The sequence below is a fragment of the Liolophura sinensis genome, chromosome 11 (genome assembly GCF_032854445.1).
Source record: "Liolophura sinensis isolate JHLJ2023 chromosome 11, CUHK_Ljap_v2, whole genome shotgun sequence".
Lineage (NCBI taxonomy): Eukaryota > Metazoa > Mollusca > Polyplacophora > Chitonida > Chitonidae > Liolophura > Liolophura sinensis.
The window spans coordinates 25,441,982-25,465,517 of NC_088305.1; the positions used below are offsets into that span (position 1 = coordinate 25,441,982).

General features: G+C 42.0%; 1 protein-coding gene across 1 annotated transcript; it reads left to right on the plus strand.

The window, feature by feature from the left end:
* The first annotated feature begins 11,000 nt into the window (after window positions 1-11,000).
* LOC135478011 (partner of Y14 and mago-like) lies at window positions 11,001-15,119 on the plus strand. The gene is made up of 3 exons (XM_064758262.1): window positions 11,001-11,055; window positions 12,373-12,469; window positions 14,505-15,119. Exons 1-3 carry the CDS (start codon window positions 11,001-11,003, stop codon window positions 14,932-14,934), a joined length of 582 nt encoding a protein of 193 aa, XP_064614332.1. The 3' UTR covers window positions 14,935-15,119.
* Window positions 15,120-23,536: the final 8,417 nt, after the last annotated feature.

A 23,536-nucleotide genomic window follows, 5' to 3' on the forward strand; every position in this document is an offset into this window, starting at 1 on the left:
TGCATTAGATGAAGTAATATTTTGACATTTAAAAATGTTTGTACTCTCATTTTACAGCATTTAACAGATTTTTATAGATGTTGGATTGTTTTAAAATGTAGAAAAATTGTAGAAAATGTTGGCAATTTAACACTTTGTGTTTTAAAACGGTATATATATGATTAACATTTTGTAAGACTAGAATGGCATTTTCAACTGGCAACAGTGGCTTACAATTGCTATTTCACTACGGCAGATAAACACTAACACGCGTTTGATTAAATACATTAGGTATTTATGACAAATTGATATAGCCCTACCTGAAATTTGTAAGTGTATTGACGCTTGGTCATGTATTATGATATATTTAATTGCAAGAGCCATATTTGAGGCGAAAGTCTGCTAGCAGCCTACGGATGGTCGTCGGTTTCTCCCGGGCTCTGTCTGGCTTCCTCCCACCATAATGCAGACCGCCGTCGTATAAGCGAAATATTCTTGAGAACGGCATAAGACACCAATCAAACCAATAAATCACTAGACCCGACGTCAGAACATCCACTCGAGCCGGTGTCACGTCATCCCCTATAGATCCGCCGTCAGGGGAGTCCACTAGACCCGACGTCATGGCATCCACTAGAACCCAACGTCATGGCATCCATTAGACCCGACATCATGGCATCCAGTAGACCCGACGCCAGGGCATTTACTAGACCCGACGCCATGGCATCCACTAAACCAGACGTCATGGCATCCAGTAGATCCGACGCCAGGGCATTTACTAGACCCGACGCCATGGCATCCACTAAACCAGACGTCATGGCATCCAGTAGATCCGACGCCTGGGCATTTACTAGACCCGACGCCATGGCATCCACTAAACCAGACGTCATGGCATCCAGTAGATCCGACGCCAGGGCATTTACTAGACCCGACGCCATGGCATCCACTAAACCAGACGTCATGGCATGCAGTAGATCCGACGCCAGGGCATTTTCTAGACCCGACGCCATGGCATCCACTAAACCAGACGTCATGGCATCCAGTAGATCCGACGCCAGAGCATTTACTAGACCCGACGCCATGGCATCCACTAAACCAGACGTCATGGCATCCAGTAGATCCGACGCCAGGGCATTTACTAGACCCGACGCCATGGCATGCACTAAACCAGACGTCATGGCATCCAGTAGATCCGACGCCAGGGCATTTACTAGACCCGACGCCATGGCATGCACTAAACCAGACGTCATGGCATCCAGTAGATCCGACGCCAGGGCATTTACTAGACCCGACGCCATGGCATGCACTAAACCAGACGTCATGGCATCCAGTAGATCCGACGCCAGGGCATTTACTAGACCCGACGCCATGGCATGCACTAAACCAGACGCCATGGCATCCAGTAGATCCGACGCCAGGGCATTTACTAGACCCGACGCCATGGCAAGCACTAAACCAGACGTCATGGCATACAGTAGATCCGACGCCTGGGCATTTGCTAGACCCGACGCCATGGAATGCACTAAACCAGACGTCATGGTATCCAGTAGATCTGACGCCTGGGCATTTACTAGACCCGACGCCATGGCATGCACTAAACCAGACGTCATGGCATCCACTAAACCAGACGTCATGGCATCCACTAGACCCGACGCCATGGCATCCACTAGACCCGACGTCATGGCATCCACTAGACCCGACGCCAGGGCATCCACTAGACCCGACGCCATGGCATAAAATAGACCCGACGTCATGGCATCCACTAAACCAGACGTCATGGCATCCAGTAGATCCGACGCCAGGGCATTTACTAGACCCGACGCCATGGCATCCACTAAACCAGACGTCATGGCATCCAGTAGATCCGACGCCAGGGCATTAACTAGACCCGACGCCATGGCATCCACTAAACCAGACGTCATGGCATCCAGAAAATCCGACGTCATGGCATCCATTAGACCCGACGTCATGGCATCCACTAAACCAGACGCCATGGCATCCAGTAGATTCTACGCCAGGGCATTTACTAGACCCGACGCCATGGCGTGCACTAAACCAGACGTCATGGTATCCAGTAGATCCGTCGCCAGGGCATTTACTAGACCCGACGCCATGGCATCCACTAAACCAGACGTCATGGCGTCCAGTAGATCTGACGCCTGGGCATTTACTAGACCCGACGCCATGGAATGCACTAAACCAGACGTCATGGCATCCAGTAGATCCGACGCCAGGGCATTTACTAGACCCGACGCCTGGGCATTTACTAGACCCGACGCCATGGCATCCACTAGACCCGACGTCATGGCATCCACTAGACCCGACGCCATGGCATCCACTAGACCCGACGTCATGGCATCCAGTAGATCCGACGCCAGGGCATTTACTAGACCCGACGCCATGGCATCCACTAAACCAGACGTCATGGCATCCAGTAGACCCGACGCCAGGGCATTTACTAGACCCGACGCCATGGCATCCACTAAACCAGACGTCATGGCATCCAGTAGATCCGACGCCAGGGCATTTACTAGACCCGACGCCATGGCATGCACTAAACCAGACGTCATGGCATCCAGTAAATCCGACGCCTGGGCATTTACTAGACCCGACGTCATGGCATGCACTAAACCAGACGTCATGGCATCCAGTAGATCCGACGCCAGGGCATTTACTAGACCCGACGCCATGGCATCCAGTAGATCCGACGCCAGGGCATTTACTAGACCCGACGCCATGGCAAGCACTAAACCAGACGTCATGGCATCCAGTAGATCCGACGCCTGGGCATTTACTAGACCCGACGCCATGGCATGCACTAAACCAGACGTCATGGTATCCAGTAGATCTGACGCCTGGGCATTTACTAGACCCGACGCCATGGCATGCACTAAACCAGACGTCATGGCATCCACTAAACCAGACGTCATGGCATCCACTAGACCCGACGCCATGGCATCCACTAGACCCGACGTCATGGCATCCACTAGACCCGACGCCAGGGCATCCACTAGACCCGACGCCATGGCATCCATTAGACCCGACGTCATGGCATCCACTAAACCAGACGTCATGGCATCCAGTAGATCCGACGCCTGGGCATTTACTAGACCCGACGCCAGGGCATCCACTAGACCCAACGCCATGGCATCCAGTAGATCCGACGCCAGGGCATTTACTAGACCCGACGCCATGGCATCCACTAAACCAGACGTCATGGCATCCAGTAGATCCGACGCCAGGGCATTTACTAGACCCGACGCCATGGCATGCACTAAACCAGACGTCATGGCATCCAGAAAATCCGACGTCATGGCATCCATTAGACCCGACGTCATGGCATCCACTAAACCAGACACCATGGCATCCAGTAGATCCGACGCCAGGGCATTTACTAGACCCGACGCCATGGCATGCACTAAACCAGACGTCATGGCATCCAGTAGATCCGACGCCAGGGCATTTACTAGACCCGACGCCTGGGCATTTACTAGACCCGACGCCATGGCATTCACTAGACCCGACGTCATGGCATCCACTAGACCCGACGCCATGGCATCCACTAGACCCGACGTCATGGCATCCAGTAGATCCGACGCCAGGGCATTTTCTAGACCCGACGCCATGGCATCCACTAAACTAGACGTCATGGCATCCAGTAGGCCCGACGCCTGGGCATTTACTAGACCCGACGCCATGGCATCCACTAAACCAGACGTCATGGCATCCAGTAGATCCGACGCCAGGGCATTTACTAGACCCGACGCCATGGCATGCACTAAACCAGACGTCATGGCATCCAGTAGATCCGACGCCAGGGCATTTACTAGACCCGACGCCATGGCATCCAGTAGATCCGACGTCATGGCATCCACTAGACCCGACATCATGGCATCCACTAGACCCGACGTCATGGCATCCACTAGACCCGACGTCATGGCTTCCACTAGACCCGACGCCATGGCATCCACTAGACCGGACGCCAGGGCATCCACTAGACCCAACGCCATGGCATCCACTAGACCCGACGCCAGGGCATCCACTAGACCCGACGCCAGGGCATCCACTAGACCCATCGTCATGGCATCCACTAGACCCAACGTCATGGCATCCACTAGACCCGACGCCATGGCATCCACTAAACCAGACGCCATGGCATCCACTAAACCAGACGCGGTGCGCTGGTATCAGTAGAGTTTTACACTCATAGCATCAGTGGACTAACTCGTCATTTTTACTCGGTGATCGGGTAAAGAATTGGGATCGACCAGACTGGCCACTGATAATATGAGAGCGATAATGTTCTAAATAAGTGACGTTTGCAGTGTGCAGTTGTGCTTCTCTCGTCTATGTGTAAATTAACCGTTGCTATCAAAATTCCCAGATGATAATTTAAAGATCCACCAGATTCACCAGGTAGCATATCAAAGACTTTAAAAATGGCACATGTTGCTGCCACGCTTGGCGCTCAACACTGAAAGGATAGAGCGAGGAAACAGGAATTGTGGCCCGGTGTCAGCAAAATGTGAGTGGGTGGGGTGTCATGTCTGGTGTATCAGCATGACATTTCATTGGGGCAGCACTTTAAAACCAGATTTAACTTTAAGTCAAGTCTTCAGTTACGTACTTGGCCTAAAATAAATTGTGTAACATTATATTAAATATGAACTATAAAATTGCTGCTTTTATACTTTGACTCTGGAGAACTGCAGTGGCTGCTAAGTTTGGCTAAAAATTTAAATATAAAATATGACTTAATACCAGTATTAGCTCATAAAATTTCTCACAACTGGGACCAGCATTACTTCATTCATTCATTCTAAATAATACGGCGACATTACTTTTCCACTGACATACGATGGCTGTTTAGCGCCGTACTCAAATGGTGGAAAATGGTGGAAATCGGAGTGCCCGGCGTAAACCACAGACCTTAGGCGAGTAACTGACAAACTTTCCCACTTGATGCGCACCATATTTGTGAAAGAAAAGTGTCTTCATTAACATTAAATTGTGCAGACGTGGCCACACAAGCGTCGACGGCATACCACAAGCCATACAAGTGGGAGAATCTTCAAATGTCCTGTCCAAAAGAGCGCTTTGTGACATACCTGTTGGAGCAACAGTCGTCCCGGTTCAACAGAGTCACGTATACTACCTCAGATATCGACCCCAGATCCACAATCCACCAGGGGTAGGACTCATTCTTAGTGCTGGAACAGCTGCCCATGTGGAAATCTGCATAATGGACCCCGTCCACAGCCTTTCCAGCGTCAACGACTGTACTGGACTGCCACGCATGCGCCTCCATAGCAAGGTTTTCCAGACCGCGCGTATGCAAGGAAACCATCCCTACATAAGGAAAAGAGATGTGTGATAAACGGATAGAATCAGTACCCTATCACATTTCACAAATATAATTCTGTGTATTTTAGAGGGTAAAATTTTTATAAGTTTTAACGATGAAACTGATATTCTGCACGAGAGGACACAAGGAGACAGGTAGTGATGAGGCTTCATGTGAGATCCCCTTACCGTTCCACGGCATCCCTCACAGCTGCGGGCATGCAAAGGTCCAAATTTGGACGCTCAACCTGTGTCGAGATTTTCATGGCTGCTTTCTCATAGGCTGGGCCAGGCATGTGCCGAAGCTTTTTGGCAATGGAATGTATGAGACTGAGTTACAGCACTATGCATTTACATTGCCGCTTAAAATTAATAGGGGTCCGAGGCCAGCTGTAAGGTCGATCCTACAATGAAGCCGTTTGTCATGGCGACATTTTACCAGTTTAAGATGAATCGCCAAAATCTAAAACCTAAAACAGTTACCAACAGTATTCCCGAACAGAACAATATTGTTAACAAGCAGTTATCCTGTATAGGCTTAAATAGCTATACACAGCAATAACAATTGTGTATAAATGAACAATTCCCCCAGGCTTTGTTCGGTTTCATACTGCTGGCCGCCGTCGTATGAGTGGAATATTCTTGAGTACGGCGTAATACACCAATCAAATCAATAAATAAATAAATCAATAAATAAATATAAATGCACCACATCGTCGCCATGTTGGTGTGAAGGTACAAACAAATACATGCATACCAATACGGTTTATTTATTTATTTATTTATTTATTTATTTATTTATTTATTTATTTATTTATTTATTTATTTATTTATTTATTTATTTATTTATTCATTTATTCATTTATTTGATTGGTGTTTTACGTAGTGCTCAAGAATATTTCACTTACACTACGGCGGCCAGCATTATTATGGTGGGAGGAAACCGGGCAGAACCCTGGGGAAACCCACGACCATCCGCAGGTTGATAGATGACCTTCCCACATACGGTACCAATGCGGTGTAAAGTTGCAGGTAAAAATACATGCTATTCGATCGTAAGTCATTTATGTAAAACTAATTATCTTGCCCGGTAATTTTTGCAGATTTGTCTTTGTTATGAACGTGCATCTTCAAGACATTTTTTCTGTCGTAAAATATAAAACACAGCAAAAATATTGTGTATATAAACTGACGTTTTAAATAATATACAAAGAATATTACTGAGAATTGCTGTCGATGTTCTTAAAAATGTTCTCAACAACATTTCCGAAGACAGTTGTTACAAACATATTCCTGAAAGTAAGTTTCAATATTCCTGAAAGCTATGTATGCCAACAATCTCTGTGACGATATCTACACCAACAATCTCTGTGACGATATCTACACCAACGATCTCTGTGACGATATCTACACCAACAATCTCTGTGACGATATCAACACCAACGGTCTCTGTGACGTTATCTACACCAACGATCTCTGTGACGATAACTACACCAACAATCTCTGTGACGATATCAACACCAACGATCTCTGTGACGATATCTACACCAACGATCTCTGTGACGATATCTACACCAACGATCTCTGTGACGATATCAACACCAACGATCTCTGTGACGATATCTACACCAACGATCTCTGTGACGATATCTACACCAACAATATTCCCGAGTATATCAGCCACAATGTCTTTGAATATATTTACCTATACAATGTTTCAGAACATTACTATATACCAATAATAACCGTGATAAAAGCTAATAATAATGCAGTTCTGTCTACAATATTCCTGAAGGTTGATGTCAACTGAAAAAAATGTCTTGAAGTTACCGTTATACCACCACTAACGACAATAAAATATTGCATCGTTTGAAAACCATATGGATGGTAATTTTAGCATTGGCGAACTCAGCGGTAGAGTTTTAACATGAGAAAGAAGAGTTTTTTTTCTATAACCAAACGCTGGTGACAAACTATAATGCGAATCAGAGGCCTGTTTTTACAAAGCTGTCGCAAACTGAGTCGGTCGCAACTTCCATCACAACTTACAGTGAAAAGATACGACAACGTGGTATTTACACCGTCTGTCTTAGTTCGGAAACGTTGAGGACAATGCATGCATGAACTTATATTGATATTCTTCAGTCTCATAAATTGTTTTCAATGAATAGCCTTTTCTGTTTGTGGCCGTTGTGGGTTCAAGTCCAGCTCATGCTGCCATGGCTTCCTCTTCGGCAGTAAGTGGGAAAGTCTGTCACCAACCTGCGGATGCTCGTGGGTCTCACCTGGGCTCTGCCCGGTTTCCTCTCACCATATAATGCTGGCCGCCATCGAATAAGTGAACTATTCTTGTGTACAGCGTAAAACACCAGTCAAATAAATAAATAAATAAATAAATAAATTTTCTGATAATGCAATTTAGAGAAAAAAATGAATTATCCTTTTAAGTACTATATACATATAAGCATTCAAATAATTACGCACTAATACTGATATACAAGCTCAAATACAAACATACTATTATATTAAGATAAAAGGAGAAGGAGAGATTTAATATTATGACTTACATTTACTTTTTCACACAACCATCCAGGTGTACCGTGATCTTACCGTATAGTATGACATGGATCCAGGAAACCAGCTTAAAAGTTGTCGGTGCCATATCTAATCAAACAGTCCGAATTAGAATTAAACATGTGTGCACTTCAGAGAATGAATGTCAAAATGCGTTGATCACAAACCAAATTTCTGATGAAAACGCACGCATGATTATGCTGGTATAAACCGAGATGAGGTCAGCATGTATGTTCGAATAATACCGGGACGGACCGTTTGGAGAGGAAAACCCAGTGCGTCAGATGGTATATAGATGTTGATTATGATAATAGGACTATCCGAGAGCAGAGATCGTATACATGGATTGATAGGCCCTTTGTACCACGGCATTGTTTTATATGGGCGTATGTATGAGTTATCGGGGCCCCAAACTATTATCCGATAATTGGAATTTATCCGACAACTAGGAATTAACACATGGGCAACGAATTACCTCAGTATAAAGCCCTATTGTATTTGCCTTTGAATGGAAACGTCATTTGGGCGTGAGCCACATATTATACGACCATTTACGGATTAGGGGTAGGGTGCGGAAATGTTTGCCCAATACATGGTTTATATCTTTGAAGAGTGACGATCACCGCGCTTATATCCGATTAATCTGTTAACAATCTCGGTTGTATATGCAAGGGCAATCGAAGCTCTCAGTACACAAAGAAACGAACTGATGAATATTTACCGATATACACTGTATATGAAGTAAACTGTTATTCCGTTAACTGGCGCATTCTGGCCATTAGCATTTAACACTCAACGAATTTGTGTGGCCATAGGATTAGAGTGGACAATGGATGCTTTTAGTCAGTGTCTGTGTATTACGCAATCACATTTATGGAACAATCCATGTGCCTCTCTCAAAGGTGCGTACACAGATTGGTGGAGGAAACACAGCCCTCTGTAAAATAATACGGCATTTCATCAATGCATCAATATATCAATGTGCATCATTTTCATTTCTTCTGGCTTCTCGTCCGACCGTGTGTGGGAAGGCCTCCCAGTATCTTACGGATGATCATGGGTTTTCTCCCGTCATAATGCTGGCCGCCGTCGTATATAAGTATAAAATACTTCTGAGCACGACATAAAACTCCAATCAATTACATAAATAAACTTATTATAAATATCTGGGGTCTGAAAGTCCTATGAGGGCATTTCTGAGGTGGAGAACATTTTCACCGATTTATTGAACCAGTTCCAGTTTTATAGTGTAATGCCGCGGTGTGTTTTAGCATCTCCGTAAGGTTTTCTCGCATTTGGGTACGTAAACGCGCATGAAGAATCGTTAATGTGAAGCACAATACTTAGTTATAAAATACCGGTCAATTTTATTTTTTTTCACAATAAAGTTTTAGTATTGTATGTTTGCACTTTTCAGCTGTACGTCAAAGAAAATGGTCGCATTTCCAGTGATTCGGCCAGTGCATGATTTAAAAAAAAAACGCTCGCTATGGGTAACTTGACCGAGTCGCTAGAAATTCGGGCCGACTCTTATTTTTTTTTTCGGGAAGACAAACATTGCCGAACACAAAGCACTTCACTGCTCCGATTTACCGAAACCAGGTTCAGTATTACAGGTGTGTTTCCACCGGAGCCAGAAGAAAATCAGGAACTGAAAACGTGATAGGATCAGATGAAACCATCGTACCGCGCCCACAGACCGATTTGGGGCCAATCATGCAGAAAATGTGCAAAGACAAATTTGTTCTTTTTCTGTGCACGGCAAGGTAATGAATTTAGGCCTACTCTAATTCTTCTAATTTTTCGGACATCCTACATGACCGCGAGTGGAAGACATCAAGTTAATCACATCTCATGTGGAAGCAAGGTTTTCAAAGGTGTTTTATTACCGAATTGTTTGATCCCTTCAGTTTTGTGGATTATTCCATAGACTCACCACATGAACTACAAGCATAGTTTAACCAGCAAAATACGCCAAACAGGCCTATACCAAGTAAGTTTTTAATTAATTTTACGTGGGCCATACTGATAGAGTTTTACCAACATCCTTTTTGTAGTGAAGGAATCCCCCATATCGCAGAGATAGGCCAAAGTGCAAAATTTATGAGCTGGTCCTTGTAGTGTTATGTGGTTCAGTGATAACAATCAAATAAATAAATGTATACCACACAATGTGTGGAAAGGCCCACTTCAGTGACCTAATGATTAGAACGAAGTCGAGACATACCAAAGACTTTAAAAATGGTGCTTGTTGCTGTCTCGCTTGGTGTTCAGCACTGAGAGAATAGAGCAAGGAAATAGAGCAATGACTGGTTGGCCCGGTGTCAGTATAATGTGACTTGGTGGGGTGTCATGTCTGGTGTCTCCCGCAGCACTTTGACGGCATGGACACAGGAAGACACAATATATATGTAAACACTCCTAATGACTCCCCGTCGTCATATGACTGAAAAATAAAAAAAAAAGTACGTCATTGAACCCCAAGCACACATACATATACATACAATGTGCAAGGCCGGAGTGCGAAGACATCTATCTTTTATTTATGGCATGCTCTGTGACATTGCCTATTACTACTGATCATCTAGACATATTTCTTAGAACATCTTCAGAATAAGAACGTGCTGCATTTCCAGTAATAGAAAAACGGAACAGGAGATTGATGGTAAGAAACACCATTTTGATTTATCGCTGACTTGAATGGCTTGAACAAATACTTATCATTCTTCTCCAATCTAATTTCTGTCACTGCACAAGCTCGTGTGATTTTTAGTGGTACGTATGAGTGTGTATTAAAGGCATAAGCTTCTTCTAGAAGTACATCTATATTTACTTATTTGATTGGTATTTTACGCCGTACTCAAGAATATTTCACTTATACGACGGTGGCCAGCATTATGGAAACCGGGCAGAGCCTGGGGGAAACCCACAACCATCCGCAGGTTGCTGACAGACCTAAGAACGTACGGCCGGAGAGGAAGCCCGCATGAGCTGGACTTGAACTCACTGCGACTGTAAAGTACATATATAAGCAAAATTAGTGTTGGTGACATAGTTATGTCCCTTGGTAAGAAATCTTTTTGTCTGAAAACACGTTTTTCAACATGGCGACTGCAAATTCTCTGGAACGGGATGGGGTGGTACGAGATGATACAACGGGTAAATTGTCTCCGAAAACACTTACAAATTATACAGAAAACATTTACCCTCTGTCTGCACGTGTAACTAACTGTGGATTCATCATGTAAAAGGCATTGTGGATTCCAAACTTAAATATATGCCACATTGACAAGTGTCCATATTTCGTGAGATTAAGACCCCGAGGCTCTAACCAGGGATTATGCCTCTTGTATTAATTCACTATATGCCTTTAATAAGAGGGGAAATCACACAGTCGTATTTTTAGGAAACGTACCTGTGAATGATTTGAGAGACTTAGTCCGAAATTGCTCTGACAGTAGCTCTACGGGACAATGTTCACATGGAAACATAGCCCTTTGTGCAGGCACTGACTTACCCTGCACTCCACGGTCCTCACTGTGCAGTGTTCAGCACACTGTTGTTGTCCGCTGCATGACGTGGTTGTCGGTAATCCCTATCCATTTGTGCGTCTGATGTATGCTAGTTAAGTGATGTGATTCGCCTTGCAAGTGCTCTAGACCAAAACATGACATACCAGCATCATCTGTGATTCATGCGCCATTTTTGAAATTTCGGTATAATGACTCCACAAAAATTGGAATTTCTCTATTTCTCACATTACCCCATATGGAGGCAGAAAAGACCAAAGGCGTGGCTGGCTGTCTACAAGTATTGCCATGCAAACAAATGGATGAGCTGTGTTAGTCATGTACACAGAGAAGTTTTGGTCCAAGGCACGTTTGCAAGGTGTTCATCATATCATCGGATGCAAAAATGGACACGACAACCACGTCATGGAGCAGACAACAACAGTGTGTTGAGGACAGCTCACTGAAAAGTCAGTGCATCCATATGTTTCTACATAAACACAGTCCCATAGAGCTACTCTGACGGTAGGTTTGGCAAAATTTTGTTTGGCCTAGGAAGTAGGATGGCCCCAAACTAACGTCAGAGCATGCTCCATTTGAAAGCCTGATGCATTTCCGTGGCAGTGTTTCATGGAATTTGAGACAAAAATTGTCTATCAAATATGTCTCCAGTATGTCTATGGAGACACTTATGTTATATTTACTTTATTGATTTATCGGATGCACAGTGTGATGTGAATAACAGCTTGTGGTGCAAATTAACCTCTGTTTACCTTTTCACATGTTTCTAGTTTGTCAAATCCATGTCATACCATCTCCCTGCCACTTAAGGATGGATTTAAGTGCCACAACCATTTGACTTTAATATTACAGTTACTTGTGCATGACACAAATTGTTTAAATGTACAAAACGATATCAGCCTTCTATGTTATGATACCTTGTTAACGTTTAAATTTGTTTTTCAAGGAGAGGTATTTATCCCTGCCTCAAGACGACCAGATGGAACCTGGAGAAAACCTCGGAAAGTCAAAGAAGGTTATGTCCCTCAGGAAGAAATGCCTGTGTAAGTCAAAATGTAGGGCCTTAATAAAACTAGATATGGGGGCCTCCATCACTGAGGGGGTAGCATGTCAGCGTAACGCAATGATCCAGGAGCCTATCAGCATTGCGATGGCTGCGAGTTCAAGTCCAGCTCATGCTGCCTTCATCTCTGGCTGTAAGTGGGAAGGTCTGCAGCAAACTGCAGATGGTTGTGGGTTTCGTCTGAGCTTAGTTTCCTCCCACCATAATGCTGGTCATTGTGATGTAAGTGAAATATTCTTGACTACGTGTGAAACACCAAATAAATAAATGCTAAAATCTTTTTCACCTGGGTTAAATTCACTTCGTTTCCACCTCCAGGGGCTGAATCCACAAAGTACTTTCTGACTTTGGTCAAAACTTAAAAACCCTGTACGATGCTTAGTTTTTGCTACTGGAAGTTGAAATTTGGACACATTTGTCTTAAGATCACATTGAAGGGGGGGGGGGGGGGTCAAAGTTTTAATTTCTGAAACTCAAAAATAAGGTTTGAGATCGTATTTCAAATTTTGATTTAAGTCAGAAATGGCTTTGTGGGATCATCCCCTGATCTTTAGGAATGTGACGAAAAGGTGTTGTGGTGATTAGCTCAGAGTGGTTATGACATCAAAGCAGAGAATTAGGGTACTGGCCATTTAGAAGAAAGTTGATGTTTTGTACAGATATATACTTCTGATAAATTGTAGCGCCCTTAAATAAACAGCTGCTTCCATACAAAGCCTTTGCAATGAATACGACGGTTAAATGATAATGATTATTTAAAGTTAATCTGGATTTCCGTGATAAAAATATAATAGAAAAGCAGAGTGCTGTCATCGTGCTTTTTTTTGAGATATGAAGAAAATTGTGGGCCTTTGTGGCCCAGAGGGTTAGCACGCCAGCACAATGCAATGACCCAGGAGCCTCCCACCAATGCTGTCGCTGTGAGTTCATGTCCAGCTCATGTTGGCTTTCTCTTCGGCCAAATGTGGGAAGGTCTGCCTCTAACCTGTGGGTAGGCGTGAGTTTCTCCCATGCTCTGCGTGGTCTCCTCCAACCATAATGCGGGCCACCATTGTGTAAGTGAAATATTCTAGAGTATGGCGTAAAACACCAATCAAATAAATGAATAAATTTAGAAGAAAGTAAGTTGTGAAGATGCAAACTCCTGAGAAATTGTAGTGGCCTCAAACAAAGAGCGAGCTTGAATGAACTAAAATTTCGCCCACAAAAGTTCATTTGTAGACTAATGTAACAAAATAGTATTTTCTGTGTTGAAACTTTCTGAAACATACTGAAACAGTTTCCAGTATAATATCATCCCAGCTTCCAAACAAACCTCAAAACGCCTTTCTACAATCAATAGAACTTTCAGAATCAGGAAAATGGACAAGTTAGTTATGGAGGAAATTTATTGTTATTTAGGATACTTTCCTTACAAAGCCTTTGCAATAAAGAAAACTCAGTTGGTTAGTACACTAGCGCAGAGCAATGACCCAGGGGTCTCTCACCAATGCAGTCGCTGTGAGTTCAAGTCCAGCTCATGCTGGCTTCCTCTCCGGCCGTAAGTGGGAAGATCTGACAGCAACCTGCGGATGGTCGTGGGTTTCCCCCCGGCTCTTCCCGGTTTCCACCCACCATAATGCTGGCCGCCGTCATATAAGTGAAATATTCTTGAGTACGGCGTAAAACACCAATCAAATAAATAAATCAATCAATAAAGAAGACTAATGATTAAGTTAATCTGGATTTCCTTTATAAAATGTACTCAAAAATTAGACTTCTTTCACTGAGCTCTTTTTGAAATGTGAAGAAAATTGGATTGTATGTCAGAAACTGTTGTGGACATCTGAACATTGTAGGTTCAGTGTACAGACCCAGAATGTTGAAGGCAGACTAGCCTGTTAAAAAGATTTGTGATAATAAATCCTTGATACAGGTGTAACTACAACTATTTTTTTTTTCTTTTCAGGTATGTTAATAAATGTGTTCACCATTATGTGTTATCATGTTTTTTTTTTTATTTTTTTTTTATCCAGGTATGAGAATAAAGGTGTGCAGTGGATGAAGAGTAAACCAAGCCTGCCCCCTGGGATGTATGTGGATGACACCAAACCAGATACTTCATCCATGTCAAAAGCTGCCAAGAAAAATGCCAAGAGGAAAGAAAAGAAGAGACAGCAGCGAGAAGCTGAAGGGGTTGATCAGGTCTCTCAGTCTGTGGCTAAAATAAGCTTTGAGGAACAGATGAACAAAGTGGTAGACACCAATAAAACTGCCGGTGATCCTAAGGCAGAGGCCATGAAGAAAGTTAAAAATCTGAAGAAAAAACTGCGACAAATAGAGGACTTAGAAGCAAAAGTAGACTCTGGTGAGTTAAAGCCTGCTCCAGAGCAAGTTGAAAAGATCAGCAAAAAGAAAGCAATACAGGCAGAAATTGATGACTTAGAACTTAAGTTTGGGGATTGAAAGTGCAGAGGATAAAGGTGATCATTTATTAGGATTTGATTTGAATAAAACTGAGCAGGTGAATTATCAAATTATCTTATTCATGACATTGGGTTTATAACATGTTATACAGACCAGGTCATAAGGAAGGAGTGCTAACTCATGACATTGGGTTTATAAGATGTTATACAGACCAGGTCATAAGGAAGGAGTGCTAACTCATGACATTGGGTTTATAAGATGTCATACAGACTTGGGCATAAGGAAGGAGTGCGAACTCATGACAGTGGGTTTATAAGATGTCATACAGACTTGGACATAAGGAAGGAGTGCTAACTCATGACATTGGGTTTATAAAATGTTATACAGACCAGGCCATAAGGAAGGAGTGCTAACTCATGACATTGTGTTTATAAAATTTTATACAGACCAGGCCATAAGGAAGGAGTGCTAACTCATGACATTGGGTTTATAAGATGTTATACAGACCAGGTCATAAGGAAGGAGTGCTAACTCATGACAGTGGGTTTATAAGATGTCATACAGACTTGGGCATAAGGAAGGAGTGCTGACTCATGACAGTGGGTTTATAAAATGTTATACAGACCAGGTCATAAGGAAGGAGTGCTGACTCATGACAGTGGGTTTATAAGATGTCATACAGACTTGGGCATAAGGAAGGAGTGCTAACTCATGACATTGGGTTTATAAGATGTCACACAGACTTGGACATAAGGAAGGAGTGCTAACTCATGACATTGGGTTAATAAAATTTTATACAGACCAGGTCATAAGGAAGGAGTGCTAACTCATGACATTGGGTTTATAAGATGTTATACAGATCAGGTCATAAGGAAGGAGTGCTAACTCATGACATTGGGTTTATAAAATGTTATACAGACCAGGTCATAAGGAAGGAGTGCTGACTCATGACAGTGGGTTTATAAAATGTTATACAGACCAGGACATAAGGAAGGAGTGCTGACTCATGACAGTGGGTTTATAAGATGTCATACAGACTTGGGCATAAGGAAGGAGTGCTAACTTATGACATTGGGTTGATAAGATGTTATACAGACCAGGCCATAAGGAAGGAGTGCTAACTCATGACAGTGGGTTTATAAAATGTCATACAGACTTGGACATAAGGAAGGAGTGCTAACTCATGACAGTGGGTTTATAAGATGTCATACAGACTTGGACATAAGGAAGGAGTGCTAACTGATGACATTGGGTTTATAAAATTTTATACAGACCAGGCCATAAGGAAGGAGTGCTAACTGATGACATTGGGTTTATATAATGTTATACAGACCAGGACATAAGGAAGGAGTGCTAACTCATGACATTGGGTTTATAAAATGTTATACAGACCAGGTCATAAGGAAGGAGTGCTAACTCATGACATTGGGTTTATAAGATGTCATACAGACCAGGTCATAAGGAAGGAGTGCTAACTCATGACATTGGGTTTATAAGATGTCATACAGACTTGGACATAAGGAAGGAGTGCTAACTCATGACAGTGGGTTTATAAGATGTCATACAGACTTGGACATAAGGAAGGAGTGCTAACTGATGACATTGGGTTTATAAAATTTTATACAGACCAGGCCATAAGGAAGGAGTGCTAACTGATGACATTGGGTTTATAAAATGTTATACAGACCAGGACATAAGGAAGGAGTGCTAACTTATGACATTGGGTTTATAAAATGTTATATAGACCAGGACATAAGGAAGGAGTGCTTATTTGTCACATTGGGTTTATAAAATGTTATACAGACTTGGACATAAGGAAGGAGTGCTTACTCATGACATTGGGTTTATAAGATGTTATACAGACCAGGTCATAAGGAAGGAGTGCTTGTTCGTCACAATGGGTTTATAAAATGTTATACAGACCAGGTCATAAGGAAGGAGTGCTGACTCATGACAGTGGGTTTATAAGATGTCATACAGACTTGGGCATAAGGAAGGAGTGCTAACTTATGACATTGGGTTGATAAGATGTTATACAGACCAGGCCATAAGGAAGGAGTGCTAACTCATGACAGTGGGTTTATAAAATGTTATACAGACCAGGTCATAAGGAAGGAGTGCTAACTCATGACATTGGGTTTATAAGATGTTATACAGACCAGGCCATAAGGAAGGAGTGCTAACTCATGACAGTGGGTTTATAAGATGTCATACAGACTTGGACATAAGGAAGGAGTGCTAACTCATGACAGTGGGTTTATAAGATGTCATACAGACTTGGACATAAGGAAGGAGTGCTAACTGATGACATTGGGTTTATAAAATTTTATACAGACCAGGCCATAAGGAAGGAGTGCTAACTCATGACATTGGGTTTATAAAATGTTATACAGACCAGGACATAAGGAAGGAGTGCTAACTCATGACATTGGGTTTATAAAATGTTATACAGACCAGGTCATAAGGAAGGAGTGCTAACTCATGACATTGGGTTTATAAGATGTCATACAGACCAGGTCATAAGGAAGGAGTGCTAACTCATGACATTGGGTTTATAAGATGTCATACAGACTTGGACATAAGGAAGGAGTGCTAACTCATGACAGTGGGTTTATAAGATGTCATACAGACTTGGACATAAGGAAGGAGTGCTAACTGATGACATTGGGTTTATAAAATTTTATACAGACCAGGCCATAAGGAAGGAGTGCTAACTGATGACATTGGGTTTATATAATGTTATACAGACCAGGACATAAGGAAGGAGTGCTAACTCATGACATTGGGTTTATAAAATGTTATATAGACCAGGACATAAGGAAGGAGTGCTTATTTGTCACATTGGGTTTATAAAATGTTATACAGACTTGGACATAAGGAAGGAGTGCTTACTCATGACATTGGGTTTATAAGATGTTATACAGACCAGGTCATAAGGAAGGAGTGCTTGTTCGTCACAATGGGTTTATAAAATGTTACACAGACCAGGACATAAGGAAGGAGTGTTTATTCATCACAGTGCGTTTATAAGATGTTATACAGAGCAGGTCATAAGGAAGGAGTGCTAACGCATGACATTGGGCTTATAAAATGTTATACAGACCAGGTCATAAGGAAGGAGTGCTTGTTCATCACAGTGGGTTTATAAAATGTTATACAGACTTGGACATAAGGAAGGAGTGCTAACTCATGACATTGGGTTTATAAGATGTTATACAGACTTGGACAGAAGGAAGGAGTGCTTATTGAACACAATGGGTTTTTAAAACGTTATACAGACTTGGACAGAAGGAAGGAGTGCTTATTCATCACATTGGGTTTATAAAATGTTATACAGACTTGGCCATAAGGAAGGAGTGCTCTTTCATCTCAGTCCTGACTATGATGAAGGGGGATAACTCATCACAGGTGTTTAAAAAACTGGCATACAGACCTGTGATTATGTACTACTTATGTACTTATGTTTAAAAGGGTACAGACTTGTTGCTGGTGTCAGACATAGGAAAGTCCAGTCTATGCCATGAATAGCAGAATTTTAGGTATGGTGGAATAATTCAAGGGTGACCAAAGCTGTATTTCAACAAAGGCAGAAGAAGACCAGCTGTATCAAGTCAGAAATGTTAGGCAACTATATTTTACCACAAGTTTCATAAAAAGTAATTTAGACCAGACGAACGGTGGAGAAACATGAGTTGCTGAATGTTTGTGAACTTGAGAAGTTCCTAAAGGACAGAGGTGTGATTTGTGCCTCTGCCACAGCGTCAGTCAGTAAATTAATGTCAACAAACGGTGCCTAACACTTTTCACAGTCACATGACACTGTAGGACTGTTTTTACCTTTGATGGCAAAAGAGTTCCAACTCGAAACTCTCCTATTCAATTACACTGAACTACCACCTTACCATGAGGATAGACTGAAAATTCTTCAAACCCGCTCATGACGTAGAATACAAATATACCCATGAGGCAGGAGTGACAGTTTCTAATTGTACTACATATAAGCGATGTACTGATTTAGGCCCAATTGCTGGAAGCCCTCTTAACGTCACCATGGCAACCAGCACTGTAGGCATCATGTCGCCATGGTAGTTATGCGCTCTTAACTCTAAGAGGGCTTCGTGCAAGCGAGCCCTGGGGTTGCTTGTATGAAGGAGTCAGAGACAAAGTTCATTGTAACTACCACAGCAACACATGTTTAGAAGGTGTTGCCATGTTTGTTAGTCAGCGGGTCATAAATAAAGGGGGATAACCCATCACATGTATTAGTTGCTACACTGAGTTTGATGGCTTCAAGGAGGAGGGTGTTAATAATCTGATGTAGAGATCGTGGGTTTGCTATTTGTAGGAGGAATGACAAATACCCACCATTGTTTTATTCACTGATGTGTATGTAGGAAGGTAATGTTTGGTGTGACAGTCATCAGTTTTCAAAGCCAATTGACGACAATGTTCTGTAAGTCTTCAACCATTTTGACCTCCAATGCACTTTTACCAGTGGAATTTATGCATACACGTTTTAGGAAAATGACGCCAAAAATGATTTGTTTGTGTCAATATAGATGCAAACTTCATAAAACTGTACAAATCATCTCCCTATACCCCGATAAAATATTGGTTGCAGTTGTGGTCGAAAAGTTTGAAGAATTAGGGTACTTCTGACATGTTTTATTCATTTTTGTTGGTGCATGCATGACCAATGCCTAGCATGCTAGCACAGAACTCTGACCCAGCAGCCTCTCACCAGTGCAGTTGCTTTGAGTTCAAATCCTGCTAATGCTGGTTTACTCTACGGTCATAGGTGTAGAGGTCTGCCAGCAACCTGCAGATGGGCGTGGGTTTTTCCTGGGCCCTGCCAGTTTTCCTTCCACCATAATTCTGGCCGCCGTCCTATAAGTGAAATATTCTTCAGTGGAGCTTGGAAAACCAACAAATAAATAAATAACTTCATGTGTGTGACTGTGCGTATGAAATGGCTTGAACAGCAAAATGAAATTAATTCATATGATGTTATGGAAAATGTTTTGAGATTTTTTTTATTTGGTCAGCCCCAGAAAATGCTTGTTCTCTGTTTATAGTGTGCTTGTAGATTTTTTGTTTCGTGTCTTCATAGCAACATGCCATCTTGCACATCCTTGCTCAGTTTCCTGCAATGCTATAAATGTGGTTTATACTTTTCTCACCCTGAAACATGATGAAAGAGTCGTTGATTCTTTTAAGAAAAGAACACATTTATACAAACTGTACCTTAAGTGAAGGAACTGTGTATAATTCTGCTTTCTGTTAAAGACTTTTTAAGGTTTCGTAAGAGAGAAAAATAATTTTAAATATCGTAATTTTCTATAAAATCCACTGATTCGAGCCACATTGAAAGTCCGTCCACATTTTAGGCTTGTCCAATGGAAAGCCTCCATTCCTTTGAATATTCATTGTGACGTCAGTGTGCTTTAGGGTTTACCTCTACAATATCATTAATGCACATTTCGTGGATTTTAAGGTCTGTGAAAGTCAACTCTAAAAAGAAAGAGTTTGTGATGTACTAGAGGGCAGCATCATGCCTACATTTGTGGCAGTAGGCTGCCAAACTGCGTCTAGAATGCCATGCCTTGAAGAGCTACAGGACAAAGCTAAGCACGATGATGTATGTCATCTGATAAAATGGCAGCCTAAAGTAGACTTCTAAGCCCTCATTGTTAGACTATTAAATACTGAAATAAGAAAATTAAGATGTTTTATTTAACCTTAAGTATAGCTCTTCCATTTAAGGTATAGGTTGTACATGTATAAATGTGTTCTTTTCTTACAACTGATAGAAAGATTGCTAAAATAAAAAAGAATATAAAAAGATAAACATCATAATGCTGTTAAGGAGGTTTCCCCATCAACAGAAGTGCTAGGGAGACACACATATGGCGTGTGTTTTGTCTAATTTTTGGGACAGGCCCCGAAAGCACAGTTGGTAGAGCATCCACTTCGGGAGGCAGTAGATCCAGGATCATTCCTGGGTCACACCTAAGACTTTAAAAAGAGGAAGTTGTAACCTCGCTTGGCATTCACCATGAAGGGGAAAGTGCAATGACTGGTTGACCTTATCAGTATAATGACTCTGCCGGCTTACTTTCCTTTGGTAAGGCGTCTCAGTGAAGCAGCACTAAATAAAAGAGCGGAGGAAATCCGTCCTGCAACAAAGGAGGCACATTACATGCACTCTAAGGATTCCTTTGTCGTCAAATGACTGAAAAATTGTTGAGTACGACTTTGAACCCCAAGCACTAACTCACTAGTTTTTGGTCTGCTCATTTTAGCCAATATATGTATAATTGTAGCAGCAAAATTTAGTTAGTTTTTTCACATGGTTAGCCAATCTGATGAACAACATACTCCTATCTTTACTTTTTCTAAAGGCTCCTAAAGAAATGTAACATTCTACTTTCAACACTGCTAATATCCGTCCCATAAGTTAGAAGAATTAAGGTAAGCTATTGGCACAGGGTGCTGTGCTGGGACTTTTCTTGGCAGTACCAACTGATTACACTTTGGTACTGCTCTTGGTACAAGGTTTTCCCAATCTAAACACATATTGTCATGTGGGAATGGCTCTTAATGTTACCCCTCAGTTAAATGATTACTTTAAAAATATTTTCACATAACTCGTCTATAAGTGTATATGAAAGAAAACGATAGATGTGATCTCAAGGTATCTTGCTGCTGGAGCCCACCTTACAAAGTTTTGAGCATTTAACTGCAATTTATTGTTAATTGAAAACAAAATCTGTAAAAATAAGTAAAGATACTTTTGGAGGCAGCCTTTCCCCTGATTACCCATTCATTTTTATGCAGTCTTTTCATTGTGCATTGTTTTTATGGCTGCAGTCTTCTCCTTGATCTCACTCTTAGCTGATTGGTCACCTTAATGAGCTCACAGACTGATTGGTCACCCTACTGAGCTCACCGGGACTGGTAGATCCAGGATCAATCCTTGATCAAGTCACACCTAAGACTTTAAAAAAGGAAGTTGTAACTTCCTCGCTTGGCGTTCAGCATGAAGAGGATAGTGCAACAACTGGTTTACTTGTTTCAGTATAATGGCTCGGGCGGGGCGGCTTACTTGCCTTCGGTAAGTCGTCTCTGTGAAGCAGCACTAAATAAAAGAGCGGTGGACTTCCGTCATGTAACAAGGAGGCACATTACACGTACATGCACCCTAAGGATTCCTTCGTCGTCATATGACTGAAAAATTGTTGAGTACGATGTTAAACCCCAAGCAGTTACTTACTCACAGACTGATTGGTCACCTTACTGAGCTCACAGACTGATTAGTTACTTACTGAGCTCTCAGACTGATTGGTTACTTACCGAGCCCAGAGACTGATTGGTCACTTACTGAGCTCACAGACTGATTGGTTACTTACTGAGCTCAGAGTGATTGGCCACTTACTGAGCTCAGAGACTGACTGGTCACTTACTGAGCTCAGAGACTGATTGGTCACTTACTGAGCTCAGAGAATGATTGGTCACTTACTGAGCTCACAGACTGATTGGTTACTTACTGAGCTCAGAGTGATTGGCCACTTACTGAGCTCAGAGACTGACTGGTCACTTACTGAGCTTAGAGACTGATTGGTCACTTACTGAGCTCAGAGACTGATTGGTCGCTTACTGAGCTCACAGATTGACTGCTTACTTACTGAGCTCACAGGCTGATTGGTAACTTATGAGCTCAGAGACGGATTCGTCACTTACTGAGCTCAGAGACCGATTGGTTATATACTGAGCTCAGAGACGGATTGGTCACTTACTGAGCTCAGAGACTGACTGGTCACAGACTAGTTCAAGAACTTAACACTGTTATCAGTTATAACTTGAGTGTTCCTGCACACCACCATTTAAGAGAGAGATGACAAATGTGCACTTTGATGATGCAGATAAAAACAAATAATATCATCGTTATGAAACAGGGATTTTTATTTTACATCTTTAATAGTTATATACATGTACATCTAAAGCCTGACAAGTACTTTGCAAAATTACATAATGTACTGCACAAGCCTCTATAAACTTTAACAGTTTTAATTTTAAAGCAAGTTTAGACTTGTGGCGTTTTTATTTTGGCCTCCATGGGAGATATTTTGGGTCATACTGTATGTGTTTTATCTTAGATCTCTTGTATCTTTTATAGTTGGTAAAAAGGCTCAGATATTTTTGACCAAAAAAAACATATTTGCTAATCAAATCAAATTTTCTCTATTTACCAATAACAGCTCCAATTACTACCTTTGAGTAAATATCAGTCTTGGACCAACACAATTTGTAGTGATGAAATGGTCCCAATGTTTGAAAAAAGTTATAATGTGATCTGCCATATAAATTTTGGCAGCTTTATTACCCATTTTCGATGATAACAGTCCCAAGATGAAGCTGATATTTTGTGAAAGGCAATAACTTGGGTTATTCTAAAATAACAGCTAAAATTTGATTGGAGTTGCACATACTGATTTTTGCCCAAATTCTCCAGTACAGCCTCTTGAAGTCAAAGCATTAAAATAAGACCGCTGCAGCATTTTAAAATTCTTTAAACTCTTTACCCGGTTCGTTATATTCCAAACAACTGCAGACCTTATTTAATCCTCATTTAAATTGGGAT

Bases quoted from the DNA above. Each gene is read 5' to 3' on its own strand.
- LOC135478011 (XM_064758262.1), top strand. From the start codon at position 11,001: ATGGCGACTGCAAATTCTCTGGAACGGGATGGGGTGGTACGAGATGAT. The intron at 11,056-12,372 runs GTAAATTGTCTC...TTGTTTTTCAAG, and splicing joins GGTACGAGATGATACAACGG to GAGAGGTATTTATCCCTGCC. The intron at 12,470-14,504 runs GTAAGTCAAAAT...TTTTTTATCCAG, and splicing joins CCTCAGGAAGAAATGCCTGT to GTATGAGAATAAAGGTGTGC.